The following is a 15,997-nucleotide window of genomic DNA, read 5'->3' as shown; positions in this document are numbered from 1 at the left end:
TGTCATGTAGAGTTCCTTAATGCAGTGAATCTACTAAACTGCTTGTCCCATCTAGGGGGAGTTTGTGAGGTCCCTTCAGCTTTTGGGGCTCAGAGCTCAGGAAGAAAGCAAGGTTCCAGGAGGAAAGGAGACCTTTGCAGATGGAAAACATGAGGTTGAAAAGGGAAATAGCCCACTTGCTGCTCTGTGTAACATGGAGGGCTTTAGGAGTTGGCAAATTATGTGAAGATAGTTGATAAAACAAATATTAAAATTTTCAACTGTTAAGAGATGGCTTCTGTTGGTTGCTTTGTGCTCTTTGTAGAACAATTGAAATATTAGTCTATTTAATGGGGAAAGAAATCTCGATAACTGATTGTTATTGTGCTGCCACAATATGAAAAAAATAAGATGTTTTTTACAAAGAGCATAGATTATTTAATATGACAGAAAAAAACCAAACTTCTCAGGAACTAGTGATCAGCAGATGTATAAATATTTTAATTCAATTGAGGACAAAACTTAGTAAAAGGCAGGTGTTAACTTGTACCTAAAGTTCATGGAGGCTCTTTCTGGTAGTACACAAGCTCTTAAATTTATAGGAACTGTGTTACAAGACCACCTCTTGACCCACATAGATTAGGAGGTCTGCTGAACACAGATTTCTAAGGAGGCCTTTTTTTTCCCAAAAAGAAATGTTTTGTTCTTTTTTATTTTCTATGTGTCCTTCTTTTTTCCCAGTTTGGTGGGCTCTTTAAATTTGAGGAGTGTGCAAGTATGTACATGTCACATTTCAGGATTCACATTTAAGAGTTAGTTTCCAGACAGAGTGTTACAGCACTAATGCTTGCACACATAGATAGTGTGCACAGAGTGTGTCCTTACACATTGTAGGGTGATCTTAAAGTTTTTTTACTAGCTGTAAGTTTCTAAATATGTTGTCTATATGGAGATATTTTGCAGTGTGTTCATTTATATTACACTGCATGAAGAAATGAGTGGTTGATAGATCATTCTACTCAATTCTGAGTGTAAACACTTGCAAGTAGTAACTTCTCTCTGGGTTTGAGGATTAAAAAGTCACTGATAAATAGTAATTTTAAAATCTAAATATTTCAAATATACAGATAAGTGCAGGCTTTCAGACAGCAGTTTCCAAATGTGTCTGTGAGAATAAATGTAGTAACAGAACTCTCTGAGAATGATTAGTACAGCAGAGCTTGGAACTCGCTGATTTTAAGTCCCTTCCAACCCAAATCATTCTACGATTCTCTGAAAAATGAGTGTATTCACAATGATTTTGTAATATGGAAGAATAAAGTGTCAATATAGAACTATCTGTGGACGTAATGTAAAATATGTGTGTTCATTACATAAAGACTTGACTGCTGTCAAAAGTAGAATTTTTGTCTCTGGAGACCTGTGTCACTTTTGAAGAGAGCAGCAATCTTAATTTGTTCAATTAAACATTTGGTAAATGATGACAGTTCAAGGCTCTTGCTTCTTTTAGCTTACCTTCTCTTAAGTGATCATAGTTCTTCGTTTCATAACCTCCAGAGAATACATTAATGCACGCAGTGTCATGCTTAAAGAGCTGCAGAACTGGAAGAAAAGTAGGGCCAGCTGCATGACCTTTTTACTCCTTCTCAGTTTATATGAAAAAGCAGACCAGGTGTGCCACTGAATCTGTGGATACATCCACCCTTGTCAGCCCACTTTGTTTGAAATTTAGGGCATCAAGTGTGCAGTGCTCTGGTGGTATTGCTTGGAAAAGCTTGCTGGTGCCATGCAGTGGGAGAGCGGGGAGTGGAGTCCTAGGGGTTTCTCCAGAATAGTGGGGTGCTTGAGGGGTCTGTGAGGGCAGATGACTGCATTGGTGTCAGTCTTCAAAATGATCAGTTTTTTGCTTAGAAAGACAGAAGCAAATAGATAAATGAATCTGGAAGTAAGAGAGATGCAAGACTGTGGGGAAAACAGAGCAGATGCTGTATATTCTTAGGCAAGGTTTGACTAAAGAGGATGAGAGTGCTATAGAACCTCTTTTGTATTTTATATGTCATATGTAGATTCTTTACTAAAATCTACAGAAAGTTCTCAAAGGCAATGGATTTGCAGTCCCCTGGGATGTCCCATGTTTCACTGATTTGCTCTCCTTATTTCATTTACTCCATTTTTCTTTCCTTATGCACCTTTTCTGAAAAAAATCAACTTACCTTATCTCACTCTGTCCCTTCTACTCACCTTCTCTTTTGCCCTCCCACTGCTCCGGTCTGTTGATCAGCTACTTGATTAGGAGTATGCAGTATTTCTTTTTCTACTGAAGAGCCAAATAAGGACTGGGGAGCAAGACTGATGAATCAGTGAATGTCTGATGCTAGAGAAGCTCATGACATATAGGCTTAATGAAGGGTGCAGGATTTAAGGTAGGAATAGGAACTATGCTGTTTAAAGGCAACATTTTGTACCTTTCAGAAATGAAATTTTATTTTCAATGTGCTTATCTAATGCTTAAAAACAACTTCATTTGCTGCATACTAAAATATATCTTCACTTTTTATGCTGTAGATATTTTCAGATTTTCTGTTAATGGAGTAGGCATACAACTGATGCAGAAATTCTTTCATAGGCTGAACTAGCAAAAGACTTTATTTATGTGGAATTGTTCCCTTTACCTCAAATTTCTCTAACCCTCATTTCTTGATAATCATGAAAATGCCATTCTTTTAGAACTTGAGTTGAGAAGTATGATGGGCATTACATCCTGGGATCCCACTAAAACTCTCCTTACCTTTAAAAAAATACACAGATTTAACAGCATAACTTGCAAGGTGGCCTGTTAGTGAGGCAGATTGTTATTAACAAAAGATTATGTTAGTCTAAAAATTGAGTAAATTTTAATGAAACTTCTCAAAATATTTTTCCTAGCTTAAATCCACATTGAAACTTGCAGCCCACTTAAAGGCTGCTAAGAAGGTTCTGTGACAACAGAAAAGCACACTTGTAACAAGCAAAATTAATTGCTGCTATCAAACCTAAATTTAAAAAGAGAATATTAGATGTACTTAGTTCCTTATCTTTGTACTATAGCTTTTCAGTATAATTGGGATGTTTGGATAAAATAATTTTGTGGCAATTGAAAGGGCGGTGCTTCAGGCCTACAAAAAGATCTATACACTTACTTTTATTTGTCTGCTGGAGTAGTAAAACCCTTCAAGTTGTATTCAACCAACAGGGAGTATGTCAGAAATAGCATTTGTCATTAAACCTTTGTGATGTGTGCTTCATATATTTCAAGAAATTCTGAGTTAAGATTTGTTATGCTTTCCTGCTTCATTTTACATAACTGCTTAGAAGCAATTGTGGTGAACTGACAAATTGTTTCCAATATGCAAGACACTCAAATAACAAACCCACATTTTGAAAAGAAAATATGTTTTAAATGCTTTAATAGATATAGGGAAAATGTTCCTTAAGCACTGTAATCAGTTAAATGTTTTTCAGTACTTATGTAAAATCAAGAGGAAATCTTTTTTTCTCTTGAGAGTCTTGCTGTTTTTCTTGAAAGCCACAGATTCTCTGGACTAGACATGAAGTGATTTGCAAAAAGCAGGCTTTGTCTCAGATATGTGTCAATTGTAAAAGGATGCCTAGAAATAAAAAAATAAACCACAAGAAAAACAGATTGACTATACCAGCCAAAATGGTTTATAGTTACTTCCCAACAGGATTGTTGCTGTGAACAAGCAAAAGGTTGCCTGTCTAATTATATGTTGAGATGTCAAAATTAGTCATAATTTAGAGGAGCTAGAAAAGATGAGTGATGAAAACTTGTTTTTTCACTGAAGTGCTGAGCTATGCTGGCAATTTTCTCAGGTCTCATGTTACCTTTATTTCTACTCTTTGCTCTCACTCCACTTTCTTTGCATCAATAACTAGATTAACCAACCTATAACTAACTAACTAACTAACTAACTAACTAACTAACTAACTAACTAACTAACTAACTAACTAACTAGATTAACTAACCAACTAATAACTAAATTAACTAACCAAAGCTTTCTCGTGTACAAAACTCTTGGGATAGACATTGATGGCACAGTTGTGTTGCACTGTTCTTTCACTGGCACTCAGGCACTGAAGTTACTTGTGAGAGTTTGCATTGAGACACACAAGTTTTATATTCTGCTGCCTTCTGAACCTCCTCATTGTGGACTCACATTATCATCCAAGCAGGAGTGGATTTCAACAGTAGTAGCAGCAGCTCCAGTCCTATCAGAAGTATTTTCTTTCCCCAAAGAAAGATCACTGTTAACATCTTCAGTTTCTTCTGAAAGAATATCAAGAATATGCTTTTTGCATACTATGGCACTTGAAAGAACGTTATTGAATTGAAGCCTTACATGAAGAGTTTGAATTCAAAGAATGAGGTTTTTTTTTCTTTTGACATTGCACCCTTAATTGAATGTTTTAAAGAATTTTGTTTGTCTTAAAAGGTCAAAATCTGACTGGAAACCTGAAAATATATTTATCAGTATAACATGATACTCATATATACAAAATCTTTACCACTCTAAACTTAAATATTTTATTAACACCTCATGAACTTGTAAAGTGCACATTTTGCAGTTTGGAGTTTAAAATAGTCACAGAGGTATTTTGGCTATCTCCAGCTCAAAATCTACTATATGCTGGTTTTTTGTTTGTTTGTTTACCACAATGTATTTTTCATGTTTAAGCTTAAAATATTTTTTTTAAATGATTTTGTTTACTGTTTCATCTACTTGTATATGTTGAAACATGGTGTTCCCTACTGTTACAGAATGAATCCAGAGAGCATATTGTTGCCTTCAACATGTTAAATTACAGAGCATGCAAAAATCTTTGGAAATCTTGTGTAGAGCATCACACATTTTTTCAGGCAAAGAAGTCACTACCTCATGAAAAAAAGATATTATCGCATTATTGGACTCTGGGTTCTAGAAATCCAGCAAAGTAAGTATTGTGTGAAAGCATGTTTTGCTCTATGATGGGAATGGGAGGATTTGTGTCAGTGGTAGCTCAAGTTGTAGTGGCAGAGTTCAGTCCTGTCCATAGCTTTGTTCCAGTCTATATATAATAATTTGACAAGTTATATGGTTGTGGTTTCACTTTCTGCAATGTGATCTCCTTACAGTGGAACTTTTCTTATAATTGCCTCAAAAGGTGTTTGGATATAAGTTTTACTACTATTTTTTCAACTTGTTCCTTCAGTCTGAAGTATAAAAACTGGAAAGGAAAAAATAGGAAAAGGAAAAAAAAAATGGAAAGGAAAAAATAGGAAAGTATAAAAACTGGAAAGGAAAAATGTCATTTAGCTAATGATCCAGTTAGAGAATTTGCAGAACAGATTTGTTTTGAAATGTTTAGCCATTAGTGTCATGTACACATTCTGTTTAATATGTTAGGGCAGTTTCTGGAGTCCATCACACCAACCACTTATTACTGACACAAAGATGAAAAACTTTTTCCCATTCAGGTATTCAAGATAGCCCTGTTGTGACACTTCTAATGCTTTATTTGTCTCATTGGATTCTTCTAGTTACAAAGCACTAGAAGCACTAGTTCCTACTGTTGTTTAAGATTTAGTTACCAGGAAGTGATTCTTTAGAGCCTGTGATTTTCCTATATGAAGCTGGGATTATTGCTCCCCATATGCAGTTACTGAGCCCTATTGTCATTAAAGTTAAGCTGCCAGTTTATTGTCCAGTCACATGACATTATAATGTCCCTCTCCGTTTCTTTGCAGTTAGCCCTTATTTTGGCTATCCTGTGTGAGTTTCTTTACTCTACTCTTTTATTTTAGGGGCTTTTACAATTTTTGATAAGTATCAGTTGCAGTGATTTCTTCCGTTATGTTGATTTGTTCTGTTGTTGCATTTATCAGCAATTCAGCTACAAAGGTGTCATGTCCTGTGGCTTCATTGTCTCATCCATCCCATCCCAATCCACCTACCCCACCCCCCAAAAACATTCTGTAATGAAACATATTAAAAAGTATTTCATATTAATAGTGAATGAAAAAGAAAGTCTTGTGTCATTATCCTCTCTGGGAGGGGGGGTTCTTTGACCCTTTGATGCTCTGTAGACTCTCTAGAAACCTGCTTCTTCTCATGATTTTTGGAAAAGTATTTTATTGTTTTCTTTTTGTTCATGGGTAGTGTGTTTTTGTGAGTTTTTTGTAGTGTGTTCTCTTAACAGTTTAACTTTACATATAATTTGTCAGACTTGGAGATTTTCTGTCTTCTACTTGGATAAGCTTCAACTTCTGAATGATATCAACATGCTTCAAATGGCTCCTCAAACTTTGGAGGCTCTCTGGCTTTTCACACTCTGCTGTCTCTTGATACTGCAGAAATTAATACCAAGTGCACTGCTATTGCTTGTAAATGAAGTAATTAACCCCTGAGGGCAATGTAGGAATTCTGATAAAATGTTATGCTTTTTACTGGAGTATATTTCCATGTTTTCACCTAGTACTAGGTCATAGCTAGATGATCTAGGGAAAAAACCCTAGTTGTACAAACAGTATTCTAATTTTCTAACATTTTAAAAATTCCTATTTTTAGAATTAACTCATTTATGGAGTGTTATGACCTTGTTTTTCCTGTAGTGGAGGTGTTGAGGTGACTGAAAGTTTGTTGGATTGTCAGGTCCTGGAGTCCTTTATTTCTTTCAAATTTGCAAAGAGATTGAAAATCCTGATCCTCCTATAGGGCGGATATATACACACAGTGATTCCACAGCCTTTGTAATGTTAAGAAAGAAAACAGTATGAGTTCCAAAGGGACTCCAAATCATACTAAACTCCAAAGTTTAGTATAATTTCTTTTTTTTACCAAACATTTTAATTTTGACAAATCTGCTGTTACAATTTCTTAATAGTCTGTAGCATACAGGACAGTTCTCATTGTTGATCTGAATTACTAAGAAATAATTCCTTTCAAGTAGTTTCAATGCTCTGAGGCATTGTCTGCTGAATTGCTTACTTAAAGTTCTAAGGAATCTCCAGGAGGAGAATCAGTTATGGAGATACCTTCTATCAGCTTAGGATAACCTCTTTGGCTTTATTTATACCAGCAGTAAGCATGAGTATTTTGGGATCTACATGAGGAAGAGGTAACTCAGCAACCATTGCTATGAAAGACTCCTTAACTACAAAAGAAGCAACAGTAATTTTGAAAAACTTTGAGTAGTTTCTATGAACTCAGCAAATTATTTTCTTAAAAGATTTAAGAAAAATTGTGAAAAAGTCACTTCTGGGGTCATATTTCACATATTGAAAATTATTACTTTCCGACTTGTTTATGATTATGGAATGATGTAAGATTTTCCGTGTTCCTTTTCAAGGATGCTCTGAACTCATGTGGAAGTTACACAACCAAAACAGTGATTCTGCATTCTCCCTTTTGAAAGGGAAGAAATTTTTGCATTGTATGAATCAAACAAACACAGACAAACCAAACCACAAAACTGAATGTGCACACAAAAGCTCCACTGACCACAACATGCAGTCCTGGAGGTTTTAAGATTGACTTGTATTCAAGAATTCTTTTCATGCAGCTTCCATCAGCTTCAAAGGGTGCCACTTTCAGGTTTTACCATCTTAAGTATCACAGGTTTTCCTATGCAATTTGTGGCTTTCTTGTTCTATGTCCTACACTTATTTGAGTCAGATAGCCTGGCATTTATTGCATCAGTTCAGATAGTTGCTGTATATGAGTACAATTTCTTATTTGCACATACTGATGCCCCTCTTGATTCTCTTAGCTTAAGGTACTAGAGGCATTCCATTTAAATTGGGCTGCTGAGTTCTATAAATCACCTGTAAGCCTTGTTCAAGGAGCAGACTGAATCATATCTCCCAGATTCTGAGGTAAATTCTGGCCTGAACCCTGAAAAACCTCTCCTAGACACATTCTCATTCCTTGTTGAAAAGCTAAATAATGTATCTGTATTTTTCACCAAGGATAGCCTCAGTAATAGATAGGAGAAAAGAAGCATCATTTCCAGATAGTACTGCCCATTCCAGAAAGGCTTTGGCAGCCTCCCAGAATGTTTGCTGAGAAATATGCTGATATTTGGCATTTGAAGGGCAGCTACTTGAATTCAAGAGATTATTTATCTTCTGTGCCTTAACTGAAATATCTAGAGACATGCCCTATAAGTGATTTTGTGGTCAGGATTAGGGGTTTAAGATTAGAATTAGGGTTTAGGGTTCTGGCTTCCATCACATGAGTTGTGTTGCACTTCAAGTTGTCTGTGTTGGAAAATGCCTCAACAGCCACTTGTAAAAATGAAAAGCTTATTAATATGGAGTTCTTTACAATGCATTTTTCATAATGCATTCATCTTTTTCCAGTCTTTCCCTCTGCTCCAGCTATCTAAGGGTTCTTTGAAAGACGTCTGTTTCTGAAGAAGATGAGTAGCTGGTACCTTGTTATTGTATTCAAAAGTGTTCAAAAAATAAAATGGGTAGTATAGCCAAAAGCTTCTCCTGATGGACTTTGTTTACTAAGCTTGGAAACATACACGGGTAGGTGAATGTAATATGTAGATGCTTCATACTGAGTTTTTCCTCTGTTTTCTATAAGTGGAGAAGCTTCTAAAGTACATTTAGAAGATGAGGGAACTGATTTCCTTTAAAATAATGAACAAGATATACTAAAGTATATATGAAAAAAAAATTATGGGTTGCTTTTATGGGTTGCTTTTCCTTTTACTTATATTAGCAAAAAGTAGTACAATGCAAAGCATGCGTTATGTTTGATTTTAGCATAATACCCACAGCTTTAGTAACGTTTTTATTTTATTTATTTTTAATTTTTTTAATGCTATGTAAAATTGAGGCTTTTCAGCTCTGTAGTAAGATCCTTACACAGCCTGCTAGCCCAGCTGCCCATTATGTACAGTTCAGGGCTTAACAGGCTAAAGGTGTTTTCTCTGTAAGTAATAAATTGTTTCTTCTTTAAGAAATCCTAGGCCTATAAACTTGAAGGTGAGCAGCTTATCTCTCAGCTTGTCTTGTGGAATGCTGTATAAAATGATGCATAAGGGTTAGTTTATCTCGATTTCAGTCTACTTAAAGATTTTCTTTATGCTGTGTGTTTTCACCATTAAGATACTTTTACTGCTTTCCTAGCTGTGGTACCTATCCTGTTGCAGTCCTTTTCTTCTCAAATCTTTCTTCTTCTTGTCAAAAGAAGCAGTCTAGACCTGGAGATCTTATTTTCATGTCAGATTTTTTAATGGTTTATCTCTTAAGGAATACATCACTCAAAAGTGGCTTCCTTTCACAATACAGTGTTGTCTGGTTTAGCTCCTAATGAGGCAGCAGGTAGATGGGTAAAGTTGTCCTGTGCTCAGCCAAGCTCTTGCTGAATTGTTACCCCCTTGTGAATATTGACAGGGAAGCTTCAGAACATATTACCTGTATTTGAGCTGTCTTTTGTCCGGCACTCAGTTCAGTACCAGTAGGACATCCTTAACTTCCTGTTTTCCCTGCTGTCTTCTTAAACACAATTGGGTTAAAAATAATTCTCAGAAAAAGTTATTTTTATCCAGGCTTGTGATAAGCAATGTAGCAGGGATTAACAATAACTTTTATCATCACAAATGAGGGACAACAAATGTCTCTGTGAGAATGTAAATGCATAAGTAAGGAGGGGGTAAGCACAGGGGGATGCTTTAAATTATGAAATTGACTTTCATAGGCATATTTAAGTTTTCTATGCAAAATAACTCACATATAGCATTTTTATATCTTTTCAGGTCCGTAAACAACCAGTACTGCAGAAAAGTGATAGGTGGGATGGTTTGGAACCCATCTATGAGACGATCCTTATCAGTTGAGCACCTAGAGACCAAAAGCCTTCCTTCTCGATCACCTCCTGTTACCCCCAATTGGTAAATCCATTTTCAGCCTTTTCCACACCTTCTAGTCTCCTACCGTTTCTAATTGTATGTACTCTAGCAGATAATTATGTAGTGTGTACAGATATATTTAAACATTTTTGATCTGAGAATATATGTGACAACAAAAGGGTGGGTGTCACCTCAACTTCAGCAAGGCTTTCATGTTGTCTGCCAAAATCTTTTACCCAAGTTAGGATATTATGTTTCTGGATGGCTGGACGACAGGGATGGTTTAAAAAAAAATGTTCAAATGGTTGGATGACTGGACTAAGAGGGGAGTTGTTAATGGGTCACACTCTACCTGGACAACAATAAAAAGTAGGTGACTGCAGCGGTTGCTCTTGAGACCTGTCCTGCTTAACCTCTTTATGGCCTGGAGGAGGCCATGGTATGGTTGATCATAAAGTTTGCAGATGGCACCAAACTGGGGATGAGTCAATAAGCCTGGGGCCAGGGCTACTCACCAAAGTGATCTCGATAGTCTGGAGAAATGGGCCAATAGGAAATGTGTGAAATTCAACAGAGACAAACACAGCGTCCTGGGAAATAAGAACCCAGTGTAACAGTATTGTCTGCAGTGCAGCTTTCTGGAAAACAGCCTGGTAATCTTTATAGGCAGAAGTGGTACATGAGCCATCTGGTATGCCCTGACAGGAAACAAGTCCAACCTGGGAGAATTGACAGAGTTGTAGATAGTACAACACAATGGGGATGGTGCCCTTTTGGCCCAGCGTTCTCTAGATTTTATTAGAATGCTGCAGCCCTTTTTGTCTGCAAATATAAAGCAGACACCAACTGGAGCAAGCTCAGCAAAGACCACCAGCTCCAAGGTAGTCAGGAGGTCCTCACCTACCCTGTGAGGAGAGGCTGACATAGTGGCACATGTTCAACCTGGAGAAGCAGGGGTGTCCCAGATGCCTAATAACAGCCCAGAATTACTTAGGAGGAAGCCAGCTACAGGATTAGGCTGAGTTTTTCACTGTTGCATAGTGAGAGAATGGGGCAACAAGTATATGTTGAAACAAAAGAGGTTTTGTCATGATATAATGGAAAAACTGCTTCACCACATAGACAGTCATTGCCTGGGGAAGCTTTGTGTTCTCCATCCTTCAGATTTTTTGAGATATGAGTGAATAAAGTCTTAAGCAGCCTACTCTGGCCTTAGTTGACCCTGCTTTGAGCAGAAGATTGGACTAGGTGACCTCCATTAGTCGTTTCCAACCAGAATCATCCTATGATTAAAACATAATAATATAAGTTGCATTTTACAGGGGGAGAAACACAAATCAGTTCAGTGTATGGAACCTAGCAGTGTATGATTGCCTAGTACACCATACAGAATGCTTAAAAACGATTATTTTGAAGGGAGACTTATAGGCCTGGTACGAAGATTCAGATCATAACTGCAATAGGATAGAAGTTTTTCTTTTATAAAGTTTCATGAAATATTTAATCTTCCTGCTTGTGTTTGTATTCTGTGTTTTTAAGGCGGAGTCCTAGGCTACGTCACGAAATCCGCAAACCACGGCACTCATCTGTAGATAACCTTACAAACGAAATTAGTTATATTACTGAAACAGAGGATGTTTTTTACACGTACAAGGGCTCTCCAACATCAAAGGACAGTGATTCAGAGTTCTCTCAGAACCGTAGTCCACAGAGGAGGTAAGGACTTTGGCAAAGAATCCTTTGCTTATTTTGATTTTTTTAAAAGCACCAAACAAAAAACCCAAAGAGCTGTAGTGTGAAACAGTCACAATCAGTTGTAATGCTACAACGAGTTCAAACAGTTTATTTGCATAAGCTTTGTTTTGACCAATTGCTATACTGCAAATGCCATGACACAAAATGCAAGTCAAAAGCATACTGACCCTTCATCATTAAGCAATACATAGTAGTTGAGCTGTTAGTAAAATTAGAAGAACTACTAAGGCATGTCTGTTCAAATCTGTAATATCATGTTTCCTAGTAGCTTTTGCAGCCCTTTTCTACCTGTCAGAAGCGTTTTTGTGGGGAGAAAGACTTAGTGAACTCTTTTAAGAGTTCAGTCATGTTCCACATCACCAGGTCAGCCTTGTCAGTTGAAAGGGGTATTGCATTTGGGTATACACAAGAACTTCATAATGCTGGTGGTCATCCATCTTTTTCTTCTTCAGAGGAACTGTCAATGGCTTTTCTAAAGGCAGTGTCTACTTTTTGGCTGTATTCCTTGAGGACCTACTTTGTCTCCTCTGCAGTGCCTTAACAACTGCTAGGTTTGCTGCCAGGAGTTCAAGCGCCTGTCTTTGCTCACTCTGATTATTTGTTTGTTCATGTTTTACATTATATGTATGGCTACACTAATTTCTTAATGAATGTCGGATTATCACAAATGTACAAAGTCATTGATTGTTCAGTCTCAAAAAGTAAACAGTTACTTTAAAACTTGGAGCTGGGGAGAATGCTGTGTGCTGAAATGCGTGTTCCTTTGTAGCACTGCAAATGAAAAATGGTATTTAGTGATGCCTAGTGACTTTAAGGCAAGGTGTATTTTGAGAAGCAATTTCTTAATGGAAGCTGATAGGACTCACCTACCTCTATGATAGTGTGCGGGTACTAAACACAGCATTAAATTCTGATTGAAACTATTTTTTTAAAATTCTATAATAATATTATTGTGACATTATAGCAGAGAGTTTTCTATTAAAAAAAAGAAAATTGACATGTATGCATATTTGGATTTTGTCACTCTTGAGTATGTTAAATGTTTTGGGTATATTAAGTAGGGTTTTTTTTAAATATTGTTCTAAATTTCTGACTGGAATACAGCTGAACCTTAATACTATTTATTAGTACTATTGGCAGTAGTAGCCATGATAATACATAAAAGTTAGGCCTTTAGATGTTGTGAATAGCCATAGATAGGAAGCCATGTCTTTGCTGTGTTTTAAAGTTTGCGGATTATACAATTTTAGAAGTATTTTCTGAGTAAAAATACTGAGAGGCAGACATAAGAAGAGATGATGAGGGTAGAAGCTGTAGACAGAAAATTATGTTCCCATGCTGTGTTTTGTGACTGGCAAATTGTGTCCTGCCAGCTAACACATTGTAGGACTTCTTTTATTTTCCTTTTTCTTTTCTTCCCCTGTAGTTTTTTCTTTCCTTCCTGTTTCAGTTATCTTATACCTATTGAGAATAGAGTGGAAATTCCTGCCTTCATGCCTTTTCTCAGACAGTGAAAAAAAGGATGTTCTAAATTTGAAAATAGAACATTCATTTATTTTCTGAGCCCTAGTGACTGTGCTGAATCTTAATAATATCACTCACTGTGGAGATTTTTACTGTTACTACCACATATAAATCATTGCTTTTTTTTTCTTACATCTTATCCTTAATGCATTATCAGGTTTTTTGGGTATGTTTATAATATTTGATACTCTGCAAGTAAATGAAAAAATGCCTGCATAAATCCGAGTAATTAAATTCAAGTTGTGTGGTTTGGAAGAAGAATGGAATAAATTATCCTGTGTTGTTTTGACTGTTAGATTTTTGTGAAGTAAAATAGTCATTAATAATTTCCTTTTTAACAATTAAGGTAAAATAGTAGCCATTAAAAAAATCCACTTTTTCTCTACACTGAAGTTCGTTAGTCCACATTCCAGTTTTTTTCCTTTTGCAATCTTACAGTAGTTACTACTTACTTCACTTCCTTTGTTGAAAGATGTAAAGTGAAATTAAGCATGTTGGTGTTGTAAAATCTTTCCATGAGCACTGAACATTGATGGATGGAATCCTACCCTATCAGCTAAATCTGTTTTGTAAGAAAAAGGTTTACCTTGCATATCCTTAGTATTAAATGTGGATGTTTCCCTGGGCTTTTGCCCACACACATTGAACAGGTTTAACCCACAGCTAGTTATTTTTAAAGGCAGACTGATGGGCTTGTCCAGGAAATTCTTTTTTACTGCAATTTTTGCTTTGTCTAGCCTGGCATAGTGCTTGAAGATTACCACTGTTGCAGTCTGTCTTGATAAAGGTACCACTACAGTTTCCAAATTTGGAATAAGGAGAGACTCACAGATGTAGAGGAACAAGTCATCCTTGCTGATTTGCCTTCCCTGACACCACTCTGATCTGTATGCTACTGTGTCACTTAAGGGGAAAAGGTACAAGAAGAATAAAATAGTCATACTGAAGTATGTGACATTGTTTCAATATCAGATTGGGAAATTCCAAGACATCCTTGATTTATGCAGTGACCTTCAAATCAAACTTGGTTTTAACTGGGGCATTAGACTAGTTGTTTTGGAATCATGTACTTTGACATGCTTGATCTTTAATCAGGTATTAGGTTTTCTCCTGAGAGGCTGCACTGGCCATCCCCAGTGCAATGTCTGGTTCCTGGCATTGGTAGCTTTAAAAAAAAAATTAAAATGCAACCTAATATGTGTAGGATTCTTCATACATGAACTCTTAGAAGAAGCTAAAAGAAAAACTCCTTAAAATAAATTAGCCTGCCCTTTACCCTCAAGTAAATAAGGGAAAATTTAAACTGCTATAATGATTTCACTGGTGTCTTTATGTTAAGGTATTTGGTGTAAATTAAAAATATAATTTTAAATTTTTCAATAATATATTTTTTAAACACTTGGTGAACCTGAAATTCCAAGGTCTGCCATGAAAACTTAAATTCAATGTAACCAAATGCTATTTATGGATCTTCGGACTTATTTTTTCTTGTTTTCATTTTTCCTTTCCTTTTTCTCAAGCATCTTTGGGTACATGAGGTGTGATACAGATGTTTACCCTTCATTAGGCAATGAGAAATGAAAACAAACAAATGACAAGAAATGAAAACTGAAAACCACAGTGTTGTTTAATGCTCTTAACCTCCAAGAACCCAGCTGTGGGAAGCTGCATGGTTTTCTACCATTCAGTATAAAAAAGGAGTATACTCCATTCTTCTCTGTTCATGGCCTTAAGGTTTTCATCTGGCTTTGTGGGAAGACCCGTGTTGTGGCCAGCACCTGCCCCTTAACTGAATGTTAGTAAGCTCAGGTTTCTTTAAGAAAAGAAGATGTTACATGCAAAGGATTACTGAAACAAACAGTAATTTGTTTTGGCAGTTCAGAATAATCTTAGTTGTGTTACCTGTACAGGAGTTGTTTTCCCCTTTCCCTTATATGAGGAGAAGAGCCTATTTTTGACCTTGTAAATTCAGGTTTAATGGCTTGTGCTTTTTAAAATATTTTAATTGTTTTTTTATATAATAGATGAAATAGTTTGGAGTATTGATATAGCTATTGTTTGCCCTCCTAATGCCTTTCTTCCTGTTTTTGAATGCACTTTTCTAATGGGGAGAGTACTTGTCAGGATGAATATATAAATTTGCATTGGTTTAACCCCAGCCAGCAGCCAAGCACCTTGCAGCCACTCACTCATTCCTCCACCAATGGAATCAGGGAGAGAGAATCAGAGCTGTAAAAGCTAGAAAGCCCATAGGCTGAGATCAAGGCAGTTAAAGAGGGAAAGCAAAAACCGTGCACAGAAGCCAAACAAAACCAGGAATTAATTCTCTGCCTCTTGTGGGCAGGCAGGTGTTCAGCCATCTCTGGGAGGTCAGGTTCCCCTCACATATAACAGTAGCTTGGGAAGACAAACTCCGTTGCTCCAAATTCTCCTCCTTCCTACTTCTTTTCCCCACTTTATACACTAAGCATTATGTCATATGGTCTGGAATTCTTTGGTCAGTTGGGGTGACCTGTCCTGGCTGTGTCTCCTCCCAACCTCCCAAGCACCCAAAACTTTCTCACCAGCATGGCAGTATGAAAAGCAGCAAAGGCCTTGGCTCTGTGTAAGCCCTGCTCAGCAATAACAAAAATATCTCTGTATTATCAGCCCTGCACAAATTCAAACCACAATTCAGCAGAAATCCAAAACAATGGATACTGTGAAGAAAATTACCTCAGCCAAAACCAGCAGAGTATACAAGGTGCTAAAGAGAAAAAATAACTGGCTTATTGGCTTGGAAAAGTAACCTGATAAGCTGTGTGGAGGAGAGTCTTGTTATCTGATTTGTATTCAGTTT

General features: G+C 36.6%; 1 protein-coding gene across 2 annotated transcripts in view; it reads left to right on the top strand.

Moving 5' to 3' along the window:
• PTPN3 (protein tyrosine phosphatase non-receptor type 3) overlaps positions 1-15,997 on the top strand; it is a 90,660-nt gene that overhangs the window by 38,278 nt on the left and 36,385 nt on the right. For both annotated transcript variants that reach the window (XM_031055670.1, XM_031055669.1), the window contains exons 11-13: positions 4,799-4,971; positions 9,787-9,921; positions 11,419-11,595. In XM_031055670.1, the coding sequence (XP_030911530.1) occupies positions 4,799-4,971; positions 9,787-9,921; positions 11,419-11,595 (485 nt within the window). The remainder of the gene's footprint in view (positions 1-4,798; positions 4,972-9,786; positions 9,922-11,418; positions 11,596-15,997) is intronic.

The sequence above is a fragment of the Geospiza fortis genome, unplaced genomic scaffold, assembly GCF_000277835.1.
Source record: "Geospiza fortis unplaced genomic scaffold, GeoFor_1.0 scaffold206, whole genome shotgun sequence".
Taxonomy (NCBI): domain Eukaryota; kingdom Metazoa; phylum Chordata; class Aves; order Passeriformes; family Thraupidae; genus Geospiza; species Geospiza fortis.
This window is presented reverse-complemented; position numbering and strand designations above follow the sequence as displayed.